The sequence below is a fragment of the Festucalex cinctus genome, chromosome 9, assembly GCF_051991245.1.
Source record: "Festucalex cinctus isolate MCC-2025b chromosome 9, RoL_Fcin_1.0, whole genome shotgun sequence".
NCBI lineage: Eukaryota > Metazoa > Chordata > Actinopteri > Syngnathiformes > Syngnathidae > Festucalex > Festucalex cinctus.
In genome coordinates this window covers 26,899,879-26,921,502 of record NC_135419.1, presented here as the reverse complement: position 1 = coordinate 26,921,502, position 21,624 = coordinate 26,899,879, and the positions used below count along the sequence as shown (strand labels likewise).

Below are 21,624 nucleotides of genomic sequence, written 5' to 3'. Positions count from 1 at the left end.
CAACAAGGCTGGGTACTCTGAACTGCTGTTAGGTGCATAGCCACAAACAACAGTCAGGACCTGTCCCCCCACCCAAAGGCGGGGAAAGACTACCCTCTCGTCTACCGGGGTGAACCCCAAAGTACAGGCGGCAAGCCGGGGGGGCAATAAATATGCTCACTCCTGCTCTGCGCCTCTTACGTGGCGCAACTCCAGAGTGGAAGAGAGTCCAAACCCTCTCGAGAGGATTGTCGAAATTGTGTTAATTCTGAGTTAATTTAAAGTTCCTTTAATGCCACCATTTTTTTTAAACATTTGATTAATGACCGCCCCTTACTTGGAAAGCCTGTACTGGGAGAATTCCATTCGCAAAGCAGCAGACACGTCCACGTCAAAAATTATTAAGGTCACCTTACAACAATAGTTATAAAAGCATACAAATACAATGTTCAGAACAACACAAGATAAAATAAAATTTAAAAAAAAATAGGAAAAGATGTTGCAGGTATGGTCAGAGTGTTTTAAGAATCGATTTCAAATGTGTTAGCGAGTCCGTTATGGATGTCAACATGGAGAGTGTTCCAGAGCTGGGGAGCAGAGCGACTGAAGGCTCTGCTCCCAATGGTGAAGAAGTGAGCGGGCGGGAAAGTGAGGAGGAGAGAGAAGGAGGAACGGCAAGAGTGGGCAGGTGTGGCAATGTGGATAAGGTCCATCGGGTATGGAGGAGCGAAGTCGTGGATGGCTTTGAATGTGAGGAGCAGGATTTTATATTGGATGCAGTGTGTGATGGGGAGCCACTGGAGCTGTTGGACGACGGGAGGGTGTATGTGATGATGTGAGTGGCGAGTTTTGGATCAGTTGAAGTTTATGGAGTTTTTTTTTTTTTTTTTTTTTTTTTTTAAAGGGAGACCGAGCTGGAGGGAGTTGCAGTCATCGAGCCGGGAGGTGACGAGGCTGTCTACAATTATGGCAGTGGAGTGAGAGTTTATGTTACTGAGAAATGGTTCATTTATTCATAAGTGAGTGCTACCTTCTACATACAAACCTGGACCCAATGGCGCACAGCTGGTAGGTACTTGGTTGTTAGTAGTCTTTTTAGATCTAACAATGTGGAAACCACAGCTTCATTATCCTCCGTCTCCTCTACATGAAAACCTGTGTCAAATAAAAAAAATTAAAAAAAACATGTCATAATTATACATATAAGAAAATCATAGTTCCACTACTACAGATACAAAAATGATGTAAGGAATTAGACCATAATCTATTTCTATAAAACATGTAACACCAGAAACAATAAAAGGTGGAATAATAATAACCACAAACAACTCAAAATGCACAAAGGACTTTTCAGTGAACGGTTCATCCCGCTTAGTGCCTGAAGACAGCTGGGATAGGCCACGCGACCTTTGTGAGGAACAAGCGGTTTGGAAAATTGATGGAGAGGTCATGTATGTATACTGTGTTGAAATGACAATTATTAAAATGAAAAGGAACATTAAAGCAGGTATTTTTGAAAATCCATAAATGATTAATCCCGTCTAAACACTAAAACACATAAAGGACAAGAGTGCAAAAAATAAATTAATACATTTATAATGAAAGAAATCATTAAATGCAGCACTGAGAATTTATTTATTTTTGTTACAAATACTTCACTACAAATACTACAAATACCGGTCGATCTACGTTCCCACCCTCGCCTATGGTCACGAGCTGTGGGGCGTGACTGAAAGAAGAAGATCGTGGATACAAGCGGCCGAAATGAGTTTCCTCCGCAGAGATAAGGTGAGAAGCTCGGTCATCCTGGAGGAACTCAGAGTCGAGCCGCTGCTCCTCCGCGTTGAGAGGAGCCAGCTGAGGTGGCTCGGACAAATGGTTCGGATGCCTCCTGGACGCCTCCCTGGGGAGGTGTTCCGGGCATGTCCCACTGGCAGGAGGCCCCAGGGTCGACCCAGGACACACTGGAGAGACTATGTCTCTCGGCTGGCCTGGGAACGCCTTGGGATCCCGCCGGCGGAGCTGGTTGAAGTAGCTGCGGAGAGGGAAGTCTGGGTTTCACTCCAAAAGCTGCTGCCCCGCGACCCGACCTGGGATAAACGGTAGAGAGAGAGAGAGAGGGAGGGAGGGAGGGAGGGAGGGAGGGAGGGAGGGAGGATGGATGGATGGATGGATGGATGGATGGATGGATGGATGGATGGATGGATGGATGGATGGATGGATGGATGGATGGATGGATGGATAGATAGATAGATAGATACTTCAATAATTATTCAAAGCCAAGACTTCACTCGCTACAGCCACTTTATCCAGATCTTTTGGTCGGGATCCGAAGGTGTTTTCAGGCGTACTTGGAGACGTAGTCTCTCCAGAATGTCCTGGGTTTGGTGGGAGGTGCCTTGAACACCTGACGAGGGAGGTGTCCAGGAGGCATTGCTGATCAGATACCTGAGCCATATCATCTGGCTCGTCTCAATACGGATGAGCAGAGGCTATAATCTGAAACTCTCCCATTTCAGCCTTTCCGTTGTATTCATTCATATATACATACATATATATATATATATATATATATTAGGGCTGTCAGACGATTAAAAAAAATTAACTAATTAATCGTGTAATTTTTATAGTTAACCGCGATTAATCGCGATTAATTTATTTTTATTCTTTTTTTTTTTACTTTTGCTTATACAATTTTTTTTAGAAAAATTGTAACAAATATTTTGCCAACTACAGTGTTTAAATTAATGTAGAATGATCACATACAAATAATATTTCGAGTCAAAAACTTTTAATTGTTATTTTTTAAACGCTTTCCTTAATTTTTTAAAACAATTCTTCTCCTGTAAAATATAAACTTTAAACAAAAAAAATCAAATTTGACTCACATTGCGAGCACTTTTTTTTTTTTAATACTCTTTACTCTAATATAAATAAAAACGACCCATACCTATTTAAAAGTGCAGAGGGCGATTTCTTGCATGTTATACTGGTAATATAAATTAAATTAAATTTTGAATAACAAAAAAATGTGTTCTTATCACTCAAAATAAAAAAAAAAGTACATAAGTCAATGTAAAAAAAATAATAATAATAATAAAATAACTGCTGAAAGCTCTATTGAATTTTTTTTTTCTCCATGGAAAGAAATTTGGCGCTATCAGTGCAAAGTGTGGTTAGCTTCTCCATTATTTTCCATTTGTTTGCAACTTCAATAAACTGGTCAGCACATGCCTGTGCGTAGTGTCGCTCCTCTGTTTTACTCACAGTTAGCACAAATGAGTGCAGAGTCCATTCTTTGTCAATAAAATGTGCTGTGACCCCCAAGTAGTTATCATTACTCACAGAAGTCCAGTGATCACCTGTGACAGCGACGTTCGCTGCTTTTTGAAGCATGTCCATCCGCTGAGCCAACTCGCCCTCATACAAAGCGTGCATTCTTGATACTATGGTTCCTCTCGACGGCAGATTGTAATTAGTATCCCCCGATGCTGCTCGAATGACCGCTGTCAGTCCGTCGTCTTCAACTATGCTAATTGGGCGGCAGTTTTTCGCTATCCACATTACCAAGGAATCGGTTACCTTGTCACTTACAGCTTTAGTTATCCGCCCACGAGCGCCACACTCCCGCAGCGTTACTTGGCAAGGCCCCTTTGAACGAACTTCACCAGGGTGCTTTGCTCGAAGATGATACGTTAAAGATGTACAACTACGGTGATATTTGAATTCAGCTTTACAAAGTGAGCAAACTGCAGTAGATTTATCCAACGAGTCGTCGGGTAACTTTTTGAAGTAAAACTTTCCGCCCAAAAGTCCGCCATGGTCCATCTTTGCGCCAGGGATGCTACATAAGTCACGTGACCAGAAATCGTCGTCGTCGTCGTTTTCTTCTTCTTCTTCTTCTTCTTCTTCTTCTTCTTCTTCTTCGTCTTCGTCTTCTTCGTCTTCTTCGTCTTCTTCTTGTGGCGGTTTGCTTCGGCTCAAGGCAGCAAAGGAACGTTAAAAAAAAAAAAAAAAAAAAAGAAAAGAAAAGAAAGCTTTAACGGCGTTAATTTTTTTTAAAGCGTTATTTTTTTTTTATTAATCGCCAAATTTAACGCGTTAACTTTGACAGCACTAATATATATATATATATATATATATATATATATATATATATATATATATATATATATATTTTGGAATTAGGGTTTATATAGTTTTGCGCAGACAACTTTGTCAAAACACAACTGATATTTATTTTTCAATCACTGTGAAATGAAAAAATTGCACTTACCAGGACTAAGGTTCAAGTCCAGACAATATGAGCGAGAGATAAGGCCAGAGTTTCGAATAAAGCAGTCTCCATGAAGGGGGTCCTGCTCTTCTGCTTCCTTGTCCTCAGCTTTCTGCTTATAACTTTGTCCTCCTTCCATCTCTCCTTTCTTCTGTTTGTCACTCCTGTTTAGTTCTTCATTTTCACACCTTTTATGCTTCTTTTTAGTTTTTTTCTCTTCCCGCTCTTCTCCATTGTCAATGTCAGTTTCTTCTTTCCTCATTCTTTCTTTGCTCTCTTGTATTTTCTCTGTTCTGTCATTCATCAAGGTTTTGCTACAGCAGGGACTTTCATCATCTGGCAAACATCCAATGGTTGGTTGTGTGAGCAGGCAGCTGTTAGTTGTGAGGCTGTCTAAAAGGGGGAACTGGGGCAAAAGCAGCTCCAAACAGGAGTCTAATTCGGTCAGTGCCACCTCAATATTTGGAGAGGAGTCTGTCAAAATAAACAAATAATGCATTAAAAAAATAGTACTATTAAAGAAATATAATTTACCTAACACAGTGGTGCCTTGAGATGAAGGTTTAATTCATTCCGTGACCATACTCAGACACTACAACCATCCACATATGAAGGATGTATTCTTTATTCGTTTCCCAAAGCCAAAAATTCATAAATGTGAACAGGGTCAATGTGTGCGGCCGTCCAAAAGAGCAGTTTAACGCCAGCGAAGTGAAGCCTTTCACCTTCATATGGACTCCATATTATGGAGTAAACAATTTGTTGGGTGGCATGTATGCATGCTTCTAGATGACAATCCTGCCCTTGCCGGCCACCGCCGTGCCAAAGAGGTAAGCGATTGTCTTTAATTTTATGTAGTTTTTTTTTTTTTTTTTTTTTTCACGTTTGGCCCTACCCCGACTGCCGGACGACAATAATGAATGACGAGGGAAAAATGCTAAAATGGCGTTGCCACTGTTGTACGGACCTGTCTTGCTTACCGCCTTTTTTTGTTTGTTTGTTTGTTTTTGTGCAGCTGTGACATGTATGAAATTTTATCCGCAGGGTCTTTTCTGAATTAAGGAAAGGCTTTTATAAGCGGTAAGGATATAATAATTGAAAGAATTAAGGCATAGCGAGTAGGGATGTCCTGATCACACTATTTTGGACGTGAGTTAGAGTCGCCTCATTTTGAGATCGGCCGATTGCGAGTCCCGATCCGACACCTCGGCATTTTATTAACGAGATTTTTTTTACTTATATTTATTTCTCTGTTATTTATGCCTCCAAATTATCATAGCGCTACGTGAAACGTACAACAATACTTTGTTGAAGAGGAATTTTTGAACTCAAAATGTGATGCCCTGCCCCTGGAAATGCTCCATAAAAATGTATAGAGGGCGCTATTGAGCACAACGTTGGGTTACTTGCATGTCGTGGTACTGGCACATTGGGGTACTGTTACATGGAAAAAGGACCATTTAAAATGTAAATATTTTTTCCATGCCTTGTGTGTGCAAAGTTTCATGAAAAAGGCCAAAAATGATGTATAATTCCCAAAATAAAATCAAAATAGCGGACTTCCTCTTTGGTTTAGCAAATGGCGACATAATACTTTTTTTGTAGGTCTTAGGCTGATAGGTGTCCTAATTTTCCTAAATCTAGCATAATCATACAATCGGAAATGCTCCATAAAAATGTCTAGAGGGCGCTATTTATTGCAAATTGTACAAGAAATCTCTAAAAATTCATGTTCATGACAAGTCTGATGTGTGTGCAAAGTTTCATGAGTTTTCACACATGTATATACCAAAAAAAAAGCACCACTTTACTTGGCAAACAATGCATCACTATGGCAACAGCGTGCAACAAAATAAAAAACTTTCGATAACTTTGCATCTCAAACATCTTAAGATGAAACACACCAAGTTTGAAGACAGTCGGAGAAATTTTGTAGGAGGAGTTTGTTAAAATATGACCCCTAAAAAAGGCCACAAAAAATGGCTACAAATCCCAACGTAAATCAAAATGGTGGACTTCCTGTTTGGTTTAGCATATGGCTCCAAGAGACTTTTTTGTACATCCTGAGCTCTTATGTATGCCTTCAAATTATCATAGCGCTAGGTGAAACGTACAACCGAGAATGCTTCATTAAAGAGGAATTTTTTAGCTCAAAATGTGATGCGCGGCCCCTGAGGGACTTCCTGTTGGGTTTAGCACATGGCAAACAAAGACTTTTTGTACGTCGTGGGCTGTTACATATGTCTCCAAATTTCTGTAGCTCTAGGTGCTTCGTACAACTGGGAATGCTTCATTAAGAAGGATTTTTTTTTCTCTTTGCAAACAGTGCATGCCACGACAACAGCGTGTGATGAAATAAAAAGCTTTCAATAACTTTTCATCGTCAACATCTTAAGATGAATCACACCAAGTTTGAAGATGATCGGATAAATTCTGTAGGAGGTGTACGTTAAAATAAGACCCTTATGAAACGGCCCCAAAAAAAAAATGGCAACACTTTTCAAAGTAAGCCAAAATGGTGGACTTCCTGTTAGGTTTAGCATATGGTTCAAAAAGAGTTTTTTGTACCTTAAGGGCTGTTACAAATGTCTTCAAATTTTGGTAACTCTAGGTGAAACGTACAGCCGGGAATGCTTCATGAAGTAAGAATTTTGAAACGCTAAATTTTATGCCCCGCCTCTGGTGGACGTCCAGTTGGGTTTAGCATATGGCACCAACAGACTTTTTTGTAAGTCGTAGGCTGTTACACGTGTACCAATTTTCGTAGCTCTAAGTTAAACATACAACCGTTAAGTAAGAATTTTGAAACTCTAAATTTGATGTCCCGCCCCCGTCATATAGTATGTCAAAAACTTTAGATTTTTTCCCCATGATGTTGTCCCAGGTGTTGAGATGGTACAGCCCAAGTTTGAAGTCAATCGGGTTAACCATGTAGGAGAAGGGGGCAAAAGTATGACCCCTGTAAATGTGCAAAAATGGGCGGTCGCTGCTCGGGCCCTAATAAGAATTCCTTCAGGAACAATAGGGGCCTTGTAGCGATCGCTGCTCGGGCCCTAATAAAAGATGAAAGGAAAACATGCAACCTAACGAACTAAGCTAAGAAGTAATGAAAATGTGAATGGGGGACTTGTCAAAACGCTAATATTTGTCAAAAGTTGCGCCACTGGTGGGTCGGATTGGCAATAAAACGTAACTTACTTCAGGCGGGTTTTGGCACACGAAAGGGGATGATTCCCGGGGAATCCTCACGTAGAAAAAAAAAACTGCAATCCAGTTGGAAGCAGTTGAGGGCACAGCTAGCACGAAGAGTGGCCGGAGAGCGTACTGCTGGAACGCTGAACATCGGGTGGTTGCCTGGTTTCACGCCCAAATTGTTCGGTCGGCCTCCGGCAAATGGCAAGCTAGCACAACACATTGAGCGGGACAGGAAGACCGACGCAGTTTCAAAATAAATTTCCAGTTACCTTTCAGAATAAAACACTCGCCAGCTCCTATTTCGCAAGCATGTCAGCAAAACGTGATGTGGGCGTAGCCAGGCCTGGAGTTAACGTGCGAGGTGCTCATTCACGGTTTAGACACTAGCAAACATGGACAAGGAGAGGTTTATATTGGAATATATTATATTTATATTAGGCAGCATTTTTAACAGCCCTTCTGCTCGGAGGAAAAGTCGATGCCACTGGACAGTCTACGCCGGTTCGCTAGGATGGATGCTGTTTGGATGGGACTGGAAAATTGGACCATTCTTTTTTGTGTGTATGGTGCTCATTGCGAACGCAGCAGCTGCTTGTTTATGAGCTAGCTTATAAGAAAACTTAGCTTGTAGCAAACGTGTGTGCCGTCATGCATGCTGAGATCACGTCTCTGATCAACTGCTGAAAGGAGGCTGATTCTGTCCTCTTTCATCTAAAAACTGCTTCAAACATCAAAGCGTATGTAGGGATGGAAGAATGTTGATTTGTTGTGACTGCACTGTATTGGTGTTAATGTTTTATGTTATGTTTGTTTTTTTTTGTCTTTCTGTAAAGCGCTTTGTGACAGTTCAGGCTGTTTGAAAGCGCTATATAAATAAAAAACTTGAGTTGAGTTGAGTTGAGGTGTGTTGCATAGTGGCAGAATAACTTATGACAACATCTCAAAGTTGTAGTTCCAAAAGCATTTACTGGTGCACACCAACACTTAACTGCGGTACAAAGTTCTCTTGTTCTCATGCATCCTACAGGGTAACATTCAAGTTAACATAAAGCGAGTTCGCCCTCTACTGGGGAACCTATAGTCATACAATAACATGTATTTAACATATCCACTCAAGATACCACATTTCCCCCACCTTTAAGCAAAAACATTCAAACAATAAGACAAATAGCATCTCTAATTAAACTTATACTGTAATAGTAAACTGAAAATGACTTAGCAAAAATTAAGGTCACACTGAAAATCCTCCTACTTCAACGAATAAAGTCTTTCAAGTGAACAGGTGTGCGCCTCTCTCTGGTAGACCGTTTCAATTCTGGTTCAGTAGGTAAGGCTATCTCAACCTGAGTGTCTGGAATGGGTGGTATCGCTGAACCATTTTCTGTACTAGAACCCTGTTCTAACATTGGTGGTTTGTTCAACTCTGGTAATGTAACAACATTTGAGGTGCTGTTGGGAATCACTCGGCTTTCTCAACGTTTAGCTTGGAATCGGGTACTCTCGCTCTGATCTGATCTACATGCCTTTTCACAACTTGACCCGTACCAACACTAACAGTGTAAGAAAGTGGTCCTGAACAGTCTTGGATAAAACCAGGAATCCATTTCGGTCCATACGAATAGTTCCTGATAATTACAGCATCTCCAGTTGTAAATCCTCTCGACTTGCTGTGTGTGTCGTGAGTCGTCTTCTGTTTCAGTTGCTTTTGTTGCACTTTGGTTTTCACATCTGGAACAATCAAATCCAACGCTGACCTCAGTCTGCGTGACATCATGAGTTCTGCAGGTGACAAGCCTGCATGCGGTGTGATCCGGTAGCTCAGCAAGAATCTTGACAACCTTGTTTGTAGTGTTCCATCGTTCATCTTCTTCATTCCCTCATTGAAGGTCTGAACTGCTCTCTCAGCGAGTCCATTTGAGGATGGGTGGAACGGGGCGGATCTCATATGATGAATACCATTTTGCTTTGTGAATGCTTCGAACTCTGCACTCGTGAAGCAAGTTCCATTGTCAGATACCAGCATTTTTCAGAGTTTTTCAATAGTGACTTGGGAGGTGCATGTTTTTGTCCGGTAAACATCCAGCCACTTTGAATGTGCATCCACAATCACAAGAAACATTTCTCCTAAGAAAGGTCCTGCGTAGTCCTCATGAATCCTTGACCAATGTGATTCAGCAAGTCTTTTGCGTTTTGAAATGCCTCTTGTTGTTCCTTATTCCATTTCCACCGAACCTCATGCTTCAACAACTCGTGTAATGGTGCCATCTGGGTCGCTAGGTTGGGGAGGAACTTGTAGTAGTTTTAACAATCCCAAGAATGATTTGAGCTCTGTCACATTTGTTGGGGCAGGCGCATCTTGGATTGCTTTGACCTTTTTGTCCACTGGGTGCAGTCCTTGTGCATCGACTCTGTACCCAAGGTACTCTACTTCATCCTGAAGGAAGGTGCATTTATTTCTCCTGAGGTGTAATCCAGCCTCTTTCAGTCTCTTCAGCACAGTGTCCAAGTTCTTGAGATGATCAGCTTTATCCACAACACTGACCAAAATGTCATCCAAATACAATGCGACCAGAGGAATTCCACTTAAGAGACTCTCCATCGTTCTCTGGAATATGGCTGGAGCGGAGGCCACAACAAATGGTAGTCTGTTGTAGGTGAACAATCCTCAGTGCGTGTTCACAGTGAGGTATTTCCTCATCCATGAGTATTTGTTGATAGGCGTGACTCATGTCTAACTTGGAGAACTGTGTTCCTTTTGCTAGTGCATTGAACAAATCTTCCACTTTGGGTTTTGGACATTGTTCAAGTGATGACACCACATTTACAGTCAATTTGTAGTCTCCACACAATCTGACTGTGCCCACTGGTTTCAGGATTGGTACGACTGGAGCTGCCCATTGAGAGTATTTCACTGGAGTGATGATGTCCTCCTTTAACAACCTGTCAATTTCCTCATCCACTTTGGCTCTCATGGCATAAGGAATCTACCTTGGACGAAAGAAGCGTGGAAGAGCATTTTCCTTCACATGAATGGTAGCTTTGGTGGCCTTCAAGGTGCCCAGCTCCTCCTTGAAAACTTCCTCATGCACCCAGCACTTCTTGTAATGTCACATCTGCTTCCGGTGTTGTTTTCTCACAATAGACATGATGTACCTTTCGTGCTTTGTGTCTGGCTTTTATCCGTTTCCAGTCCAGTTGAATGTCCTCTAGCCAGCCTCGGCCCAGCAAAGTGGGACCATCTCCTTTGACAATCACCAAGGGCACCTTGACTCTCTTTTTTTTGTACTTGGCTCGAACGTATGCTGCTCCCACCACGTTCACGGGATCTCCCTGTAAGTCTCCAATATGATCCTGACTCGTTGGATAAGGGGTGCGTTTGAATTTCCCCATGTTGCTTTAAATGTCTTTTCATTCATCACAGTGAGACTGCAGCCTATATCAATCTCAAATGTAACTCTTTTTCCATTCAGTTTCATGCTCTCCTTGTATGGCTCAACTTTTCTCAGGTGTATTTCGCTCATACGCCCCATCTTGAACTTCATACGACTTCATGAACTTCATAAGAATCTTCCTCTGAGTTGTCCGAGTTACTTCTTCTTGCTGTTCCTGAACTTTGTGTGAACGGTGACTTGAACGTGACTGCTCCTTTTTCCTACCATAATTAGGGCCCGAGCAGCGACCGCTGCGAGGTCCCTATTGTTTTTCGTTCGAATTATTATTATTAGGGCCCGAGCAGCGACCGCTGCGAGGTCCCTCTTGTTTTTGTAAGAATTCTTCTTCTTCTTCTTCTTCTTCTTCTTCTTCTCCGTAAACGATCGCATTTTTGAGGGCCTAAACATTTACGAAAACTCACCAAACTTTGCAGTCTCTTCGGGCCCGGCGAAAAATTTGATATTATGTAGTTGCCATAACAATGCGACTCTATAGCGCCCCCTAGCGTAGAAAAATAAAAACCAATCCCGGCCCGTTTGACCTAGAGCTACGAAAATTGCCAGGCACGTGTAGCACCCCGAGACGCACAAAAAAGTCAGTGGAAGCCATTTCCTAAAATGTACAGGAAGTGAGCTATGAATTTTTGAATGTCCAATTTTGGCCCATTTTGGCACATTCACTGTGGTCATACTTTTTCCCCCTTTGCAAATATTTTTCAGCCAGTTGACTTCAAACTTGCCATGTATCATCTCAAGACCCAAGACAACAACTGGGCAAAATATCTTGACTTTTTGGAATACTATATGACGGGGGCGGGGCATCAAATATTGATTTTAAAATTTAATTTGTCCAGAAAGACAAAATGCTGAATAACTCCCATGAACAAGCTCCAAAAAATCTCAAACTTCTCACGCAACTTAATAGTCACGGCCTGAAAACATCTATATGATACAATTCTGATATATATATAGCGCCACCTAGTGGTGACAATAAATGTCATACTTTACGTTTTTAGCTACTGTGCCAAGCTCTTTGAAGGGATCCAGTTGAAAATTGGCCAGACAAGCCTTAAGATGTTGATCATGCCCCACACCGAATATTGTAACTTTTCGCCAAAGGGCGTGGCCGCTACGGTGCACAAAGTCTGGTAATTTTTCGTGGCAATAAAAGCTGCTTTTACTTGACCCAGGTCATCCTATCTTCTCAAAATTTCACACATTTGATGAGAGTCCAGCCCCTAAGACATCTACGAACTTATATTTCATCTTACTGATAGCGCCACCTTCTGGCAATTTTTTTTCTTACGATTTTTCTTCAATGTTTTTCTCCAACCACATTAACTGCACCTACCTCATATTTGCTCAGATGAGGGTTTCGGTCTTCATGATGTCACAACACGAAGTTTGTGAGTTTTCGCGAATCGCTGTGGGCGTGGCTAAGCGCTGTTCGCCAAGAAAATAAAACCAATTTTGAGGGCCTAAACCGGCACAGAAACGCATGAAACTTGGCACACACATCTGGCCTGGCAAAATGAGCGATATTTTATCCTGGATTGTGCTATTTTTACAGAAATGACTCAATAGCGCCCCCTAGAAAATTTTAATGAAGCAGCCCCGGTTGTACGTTTAAGCAAGAACGACGAATATTTTTAGGTGTATGAGGGAGCCCAAGACCTACAAAAAAGTCTCTTGGACCCATATGCTAAAATGAACAGGAAGTTAGCTACGAATTTTTGAATGTCCCATTTTTGACTATTTTTGCACATTCACAGGGGGCAGACTTTTGCCCACTTCTCCTACACGTTTCATCTGACTGAGTTAAGACTTGACCTGGACCATGTTAAGACCTGAGCCAACGACAGGGGGAAAAATCTTGACCTTTCGAAATACTATATGATGAAGGGGGGGCATCAAAATTTGTGTTTCGCACTGAAAAAGGATATGCTTAATAACTCCCCGGTACATGCTCCAAAAAATCCCAAATTTGACATGTATGTTTATCGTCAAGGCCTGAAGCTATCTCTATGACAACATTCAGTTATATATGCAGCGCCACCTAGCCCTTGAGGCATAAAAAAAAAATACCCCACATACGGTATTTTGTACAAAAAATGTAAACTCATTCTAAGTGTGATAACTAAGTCATTTATGAATATTCTTTTAGTTTCCACCACTCAAAATGTTCACTGGCATCAGACTTGTCCAAACATATATATATTTTTATTTATTTTTGATAGCCTCTGTGGACATTAAAAGCAATATCGTGAATGAAGGATATGCTTAATAACTCCACGGTACATGCTCCAAAAAAAATCCCACACTTGACATGTATGCTTATAATCAAGGCCTGAAGGTATCTCGATGACAACATTCAATTATAAATACAGCGCCACCTAGCCCTTGAGGCTTATATAAATAAATAAAAAAACACATACGGTATTTTGTACAAAAAATGTAAACTCATTCTGTGTGATGACTAAGTCATTTATGAATATTCTTTTAGTTTCCACCACTCAAATTGTTCACTGGCTTCACACCGATCCAAACGTATGTACGTTTCCATTTTGTTTTATTCATTTTTGATTGCCCCTTTGGACAATAAAAGTAACATTGTGCAATGAGTACAACGAGCGATGATGTATATATACACTTTTACAAAAAAATACCAATCAGGGCAACTCATTGCCTAAAAATAAAAAAGGACGCTGATTTTTGCAGGTCTTAACAATCACCAAAACCCGTTGAGCTTGACACACACTGGCAAAAAAAATATTCTACATGTAAACGTTTATTATGCCATTTTCAAAGAAATTTTGCTTCCAATATGCCAGTACCCCAACGTGCCAGTACCCTAACGTGCAAGTACCCCAACGTGCAAGGACTCCAACGTGGCCCGGGCTGCGAGGGCCCTTTATAGCTGCTCGCAGCTCTAGTTAGGGCCCGAGCAGCGACCGCTGCGAGGTCCCTATTGTTTTTGTAAAAATTATTATTATTATTATTATTATTATTAGGGCCCGAGCAGCGACCGCTGCGAGGTCCCTATTGTTTTTGTAAAAATTATTATTATTATTATTATTATTAGGGCCCGAGCAGCGGCGGCGGCGGTGCCGCTGCGAGGCCCTATTGTTTTTGTAGGAATTCTTCTTATTATTATTCTTATTATTATTATTCTTATTATTATTCTTCTCCGCAAACAATCGCATTTTTGAGACGCTAAACGTGAACGAAAACTCACCAAACTTTACACGCACATCAGGCCTGGCGAAAAATTTGATATTTTAAAGTCGCCATACATGATAACAGAAAAATGGCTCCATAGCGCCACCTACATAGGTTAAACGGATCCCTGTCCCGCTAAGATTGTCCTATGGCGACGAAAATTGTGTGGCACCCGTAGCACATCCAGATGAACAAAAACCTCTTTGATGTGTGTACCCTAAAATAGACAGAAAGTGAGGTATGATCATCTGACTGTCCAATTTTGGCCCAGTTTTGCACATTTACAGGGGTCATACTTTTGCCCGCTTCTCCTACACGGTTAACCCGATTAACTTCAAACTTGGGATGGACCATCTCAACACCTGGGACAACATCATTGTAAAAAATCTAAAGTTTTTGATATACTATATGACGTCGGCGACGCATCAAATTTAGAGTTTAAAAATTCTTACTTCATGAAGCATTGCCGGTTGTACGTTTAATCTAGAGCTACGAAAATTTGTACACATATGTAACAGGCTATGACCTACAAAAAACTCTTTTTGAACCATATGCTAAACCTCACAGGAAGTCCGCCATTTTGATTTATTTTGGAACGTGTTGCCATTTTTTTGGCCATTTCATTGGGGTCTTATTTTAACGAACTCCTCCTACAGTGTTTATCCGATCATCTTCAAACTTGGTGTGATTCATCTTAAGATGTTGAAGATGAAAAGTTATTGAAAGCTTTGTATTTCGTCGCACGCTGTTGTCATGGCATGCACTGTTTGCAAAGGAAAAAAAATATCCTTAAAGAAGCATTGCCAGTTGTACGAAGCAGCTAGAGCTACGAAAATTTGTAGACATATGTAACAGCCCAAGATGTACAAAAAAGTCTCTTGGTGCCCTGTGCTAAACACAACAGGAAGTCCCCCAGGGGCCGGGCATCACATTTTAAGCTAAAAAACTCCTCTTTAACAAAGCATACCCGGCTGTACGTTTCACCTAGAGTTACCAAAATTTGTAGAGGTATATAACAGCCCTCGAGGTACAAAAAACTCTTTTTGAACCATATGCTAAACCTAACAGGATGTCCGCCATTTTTATTTACTTTGGAATGTGTTGCCATTTTTTGGGCCATTTCATAGGGGTCATATTTTAACGAACTCCTCCTACAGAGTTTATCCGATCATCTTCAAACTTGGTGTGACTCATCTTAAGATGTTGAGGATGAAAAGTTATTGAAAGCTCTTTATTTCGTCGCACGCTGTTGTCGTGGCATGCACTTTTTGCAAAGGAAAAAAATCCCTCTTAATGAAGCATTCCCAGTTGTACGAAGTAGCTAGAGCTACAAAAAATTGTAGACATATGTAACAGCCCACAGTGTACAAAAAAAGTCTCTTGGTGCCATGTGCTAAACCCAACAGGAAGTCCCCCAGGGGCCGGGCATCACATTTTGAGCTAGAAAACTCCTCTTTAACGAAGCATTCCCGGTTGTAGGTTTCACCTAGCGCGATGATAATTTGCAGGCATACATAAGAGCCCACGATGTACAAAAAAGTCTCTTGGAACCATGTGATAAACCAAACAGGAAGTCTGCCATTTTGATTTACGATGGGATTTGTTGCCATTTTTTGTGGCCTTTTTCAGTTGTCATATTTTAACGAACTCCTCGTACAAAGTTCATCCGACCGTCTTCAAACTTGGTGTGTTTCATCTTAAGATGTTTAAGATGCAAAGTTATCAAAAGTTTTTTATTTTGTCGCACGCTGCTGCTATAGCGATGCAGTTTGCCAAGTGAAGTGCTGCTTTGTTTTTTTATCTATACATGTGTGAAAACTTATGAAACTTTGCAAACACATCAGACTTGTCATGAACATGAATTTTTAGAGATTTATTGTGCAATTTGCAATAAATAGCGCCCTCTAGACATTTTTATGAAGTATTTCCGATTGTATGATTCTGCTAGATTTGTGAAAATTAGGACAGACCCCTATCAGCCTAATACCTACAAAAAAGTATTATGTAGCCATTTGCCAAACCAAAGAGGAAGTCCGCTATTTTGATTTTATTTTGGGAATTATACATCATTTTTGGCCTCTTTCATTAAACTTTGCACAGACAAGGCATGGAAAAAACTAACATTTTAAATGGTCCTTGTTCCATGTAACAGTACCCCAACGTGCCAGTACCCTGACGTGCAAGTAACCCAACGTTGTGCTCAATAGCGCCCTCTATGCATTTTTATGGAGCATTTCCAATTGTATGATTCAAGCGATACACAACTAAAGATGACTTGACCTAGATTTGTGAAAACTGGGAGGCATACCTATTAGCTTAAGACCTACAAAAAGTCTTCTGTAGCCGTATGCTAAACCTAAAAGGAAGTCCGCCATTTTGAATTTATTTTGGGAATTGCACACCATCTTTGGCCTTTTGCACTCACAAAGCTTGTCAAAAACATTTTAGATGGTCCGTGTCCGATTTGACAGTACCCCAACGTGCCAGTACCCCGACGTGCAAGTACCCCAACGTGGTCCGGGCTGCGAGGGCCCTTTATAGCTGCTCGCAGCTCTAGTTATTATTATTATTCTTTATTCTCCGCAAACGATCACGATTTTGGGTACCTAAACATTCACGAAAACTCACCAAACTTTGCACACTCCTCAGGCCCGGCGAAAAATGTGATATTATGAAGTCGTCATAACAACGCGACTCTATAGCGCCCCCTAGCATAGAAAAATAAAAACCAAGCCCGGCACGTTTGAGCTAGAGCAACAAAAATTGGCAGGCACGTGTAGCACCCCGAGACGCACAAAAAAGTCTATTGGGACCATGTAGCTAGAATGTACAGGAAGTGAGCTATGAATTTTTTTATGTCCAATTTTGGCCTATTTTGGCACATTCACTGTGGTCATGTTTTTTTTCCCCCTTTGCAGATATTTTTTCATCCAATTGACTTCAAACTTGGCATTTATCATCTCAAGACCTGAGAGAACAACTGGGCAAAAAGTCTTGCCTTTTCGAAATACTATATGATGGGGGCGGGGCATCAAATATTGCCTTTAAAATTTCATTTGTCCAGAAAGAGCAAATGCTTAATAACTCCCATGTTCAAGCTCCAAAAAATCTCAAACTTCTCAGGCAATGTAATAGTCACGGCCTGAAAACATCTATATGATAAAATTCAGTTATACATATAGCGCCACCTAGTGGTTACAATAAATGTCATACTTTACGTTATTAGCTACTGTGCTGAGCTCGTTGAAGGGATCCAGTTGAAAATTGGTCACAAAAGCCTTAAGATGTTGATGATGCCCCACACCGAATATTGTAACTTTTCGCCAAAGGGCGTGGCCGCTACGGTGACGCAAAGTCTGAAGATTTTTTGTGACAATAAAAGCTGCATTAACTTGACCGAGATGATCCTATCTTCTCAAAATTTCACACATTTGATGAGAGTCCAGCTCTAAAGACATCTACTAACTTACATTTCATCTAACTGATAGCGCCACCTAGTGGCAATTTTTTTTCTTACGAATTTTCTTCTACGTTTTTCTCCAAACACGTTAACTGGACCTACCTCATATTTGCTCAGATGAGGGTTTCGGCCTTCATGATGTCACAACACGAAGTTTGTGAGTTTTCGCGAATTGCTGTGGGCGTGGCTAAGCGCTGTTCGCCAAGAAAACAACGCCAGTTTTGAGGGTCTAAACATGCACAGAAACTCATGAAACTTGGCACACACATCTGGCCTGGTAAAATGAGCAATATTTTATTGTTGATTGTGCTATTTTTACAAAAATGACTCAATAGCGCCCCCTCGAAATTTTTAACGAAGCAGCCCCGGTTGTACGTTTAAGCAAGAATGACGAATATTTTTAGGTGTATGAGGGAGCCCAAGACCTACAAAAAAGTCTCTTGTACCCATATGCTAAAATGAACAGGAAGTGAGCTACGAATTTTTGAATGTCCCATTTTTGACGATTTTTGCACATTCACAGGGGGCAGACTTTTGCCCACTTCTCCTACACGTTTCATCCGACTGAGTTAAGACTTGGCCTGGACCATGTCAAGACCTGAGCCAACGACAGGGGGAAAAATTTTGACTTTTCGAAATACTATATGATGAGGGCGGGGCATCAAAATTTGTGTTTCGCAATGAAAAAGGATATGCTTGATAACTCCCCGGTACATGCTCCAAAAAATCCCAAACTTGACATGTATGTTTATCGTCAAGGCCTGAAGTTATCTCTATGACAACATTCAGTTATATATGCAGCGCCACCTAGCCCTTGAGGCATGAAAAAAAAATACCCCACATACGGTATTTTGTACAAAAAATGTAAACTCATTCTAAGTGTGATAACGAAGTCATTTCTGAATATTCTTTTAGTTTCCACCACTCAAAATGTTCACTGGCATCAGACTTATCCAAACATATATATATTTTTATTTATTTTTGATAGCCTCTATGGACATTAAAAGCAATATCGTGAATGAAGGATATGCTTAATAACTCCACGGTACATGCTCCAAAAAAAATCCCACACTTGACATGTATGCTTATAATCAAGGCCTGAAGGTATCTCTATGACAACATTCAGTTATAAATACAGCGCCACCTAGCCCTTGAGGCTTATATAAAAAAAAATAAAAATACCCCACATACGGTATTTTGTACAAAAAATGTACACTCATTCTAAGTGTGATAACTAAGTCATTTATGAATATTCTTTTAGTTTCCAACCACTCAAATTGTTCACTGGCTTGACACCGATCCAAACGTATGTACGTTTCCATTTTGTTTTATTCATTTTTGATTGCCCCTTTGGACAATAAAAGTAACATTGTGCAATGAGTACAACGAGCGATGATGTGTATATACACTTTTACAAAAAAATACCAATCAGGGCAACTCATTGCCTAAAAATAAAAAAGGACGCTGATTTTTGCAGGTCTTAACAATCACCAAAACCCGTTGAGCTTGACACACACACTGGCAAAAAAATATTCTACATGTAAACGTTTATTATGCCATTTTCAAAGAAATTTTGCTTCCAATATGCCAGTACCCCAATGTGCCAGTACCCCAACATGCAAGTACCACAACGTGCAAGGACCCCAACGTGGCCCGGGCTGCGAGGGCCCTTTATAGCTGCTCGCAGCTCTAGTTATTATTAGGGCCCGAGCAGCGACCGCTGCGAGGTCCCTATTGTTTTTGTAAAAATTATTATTATTAGGGCCCGAGCAGCGACCGCTGCGAGGTCCCTATTGTTTTTGTAAAAATTATTATTATTATTATTATTATTATTATTAGGGCCCGAGCAGCGACCGCTGCGAGGTCCCTATTGTTTTTGTAAAAATTATTATTATTATTATTAGGGCCCGAGCAGCGACCGCTGCGAGGTCCCTATTGTTTTTGTAAAAATTCTTCTTCTTCTTCTTCTTCTTCTTCTTCTTCTTCTTCTTCTTTATTCTCCGCAAACGATCGCGATTTTGGGTACCTAAACATTCACGAAAACTCACCGAACTTTGCACACTCCTCAGGCCCGGCGAAAAATTTGATATTATTAAGTCGTCATAACAATGCGACTCGATAGCGCCCCCTAGCGTAGAAAAATAAAAACCAAGCCCGGCACGTTTGAGCTAGAGCAACAAAAATTGGCAGGCACGTGTAGCACCCCGAGACGCACAAAAAAGTCTCTTGGGACCATGTAGCTAAAATGTACAGGAAGTGAGCTATGAATTTTTTAATGTCCAATTTTGGCCTATTTTGGCACATTCACTGTGGTCATGCTTTTTCCCCCTTTGCAAACATTTTTCATCCAATTGACTTCAAACTTGGCATTTATCATCTCAAGACCTGAGAGAACAGCTGGGCAAAACATCTTGCCTTTTCGAAATACTATATGACGGGGGCGGAGCATCAAATATTGCCTTTAAAATTTCATTTATCCAGAAAGAGCAAATGCTTAATAACTCCCATGTTCAAGCTCCAAAAAATCTCAAACTTCTCAGGCAACGTAATAGTCACGGCCTGAAAACATCTATATGATAAAATTCAGTTATACATATAGCGCCACCTAGTGGTTACAATAAATGTCATACTTTACGTTTTTAGCTACTGTGCTGAGCTTGTTGAAGGGATCCATTTGAAAATTGGTCAGAAAAGCCTTAAGATGTTGATCATGCCCCACACCGAATATTGTAACTTTTCGCCAAAGGGCGTGGCCGCTACGGTGACGCAAAGTCTGAAGATTTTTCGTGAAAATAAAAGCTGCATTAACTTGACCGAGATGATCCTATCTTCTCAAAATTTCACACATTTGATGAGAGTCCAGCCCTAAAGACATCTACTGACTTATATTTCATCTAACTGATAGCGCCACCTAGTGGCAATTTTTTTTCTTACGAATTTTCTTCTACGTTTTTCTCCAAACACGTTAACTGGACCTACCTCATATTTGCTCAGATGAGGGTTTCGACCTTCATGATGTCACAACACGAAATTTGTGAGTTTTCGCGAATTGTTGTGGGTGTGGCTCAGCGCTGTTCGCCAAGAAAACAACGCCAGTTTTGAGGGTCTAAACATGCACAGAAACTCATGAAACTTGGCACACACATCTGGCCTGGTAAAATAAGCAATATTTTATTGTTGATTGTGCTATTTTTACAAAAATGACTCAATAGCGCCCCCTAGAAGTTTTTAACGAAGCAGCCCCGGTTGTACGTTTAAGCAAGAACGACGAATATTTTTAGGTGTATGAGGGAGCCCAAGACCTACAAAAAAGTCTCTTGGACCCATATGCTAAAATGAACAGGAAGTGAGCTACGAATTTTTGAATGTCCCATTTTTGACGATTTTTGCACATTCACAGGGGGCAGACTTTTGCCCACTTCTCCTACACGTTTCATCTGACTGAGTTAAGACTTGACCTGGACCATGTCAAGACCTGAGCCAACGACAGGGGGAAAAATCTTGACCTTTCGAAATACTATATGATGAAGGCGGGGCATCAAAATTTGTGTTTGGCACTGAAAAAGGATATGCTTAATAACTCCCCGGTACATGCTCCAAAAAATCCCAAACTTGACATGTATGTTTATCGTCAAGGCCTGAAGCTATCTCTATGACAACATTCAGTTATATATGCAGCGCCACCTAGCCCTTGAGGCATAAAAAAAAATACCCCACATACGGTATTTTGTACAAAAAATTTAAACTCATTCTAAGTGTGATAACGAAGTCATTTATGAATATTCTTTTAGTTTCCACCACTCAAAATGTTCACTGGCATCAGACTTATCCAAACATATATATATTTTTATTTATTTTTGATAGCCTCTATGGACATTAAAAGCAATATCGTGAATGAAGGATATGCTTAATAACTCCACGGTACATGCTCCAAAAAAAATCCCACACTTGACATGTATGCTTATAATCAAGGCCTGAAGGTATCTCTATGACAACATTCAGTTATAAATACAGCGCCACCTAGCCCTTGAGGCTTATATAAAAAAAAAAAAAAAAATACCCCA

The 21,624-nt window shown here is 40.7% G+C and overlaps 1 protein-coding gene across 8 annotated transcripts in view; it reads right to left on the bottom strand.

Moving 5' to 3' along the window:
- Positions 1 to 21,624, bottom strand: part of uvssa (UV-stimulated scaffold protein A) — a 320,621-nt gene that overhangs the window by 171,882 nt on the left and 127,115 nt on the right. For all 8 annotated transcript variants that reach the window (XM_077532508.1, XM_077532506.1, XM_077532505.1 and 5 more), the window contains 2 exons: positions 4,256 to 4,729; positions 1,025 to 1,134 (listed from right to left, as the gene is read on the bottom strand). In XM_077532508.1, coding sequence (XP_077388634.1) covers positions 1,025 to 1,134; positions 4,256 to 4,729 — 584 coding nt within the window. The remainder of the gene's footprint in view (positions 1 to 1,024; positions 1,135 to 4,255; positions 4,730 to 21,624) is intronic.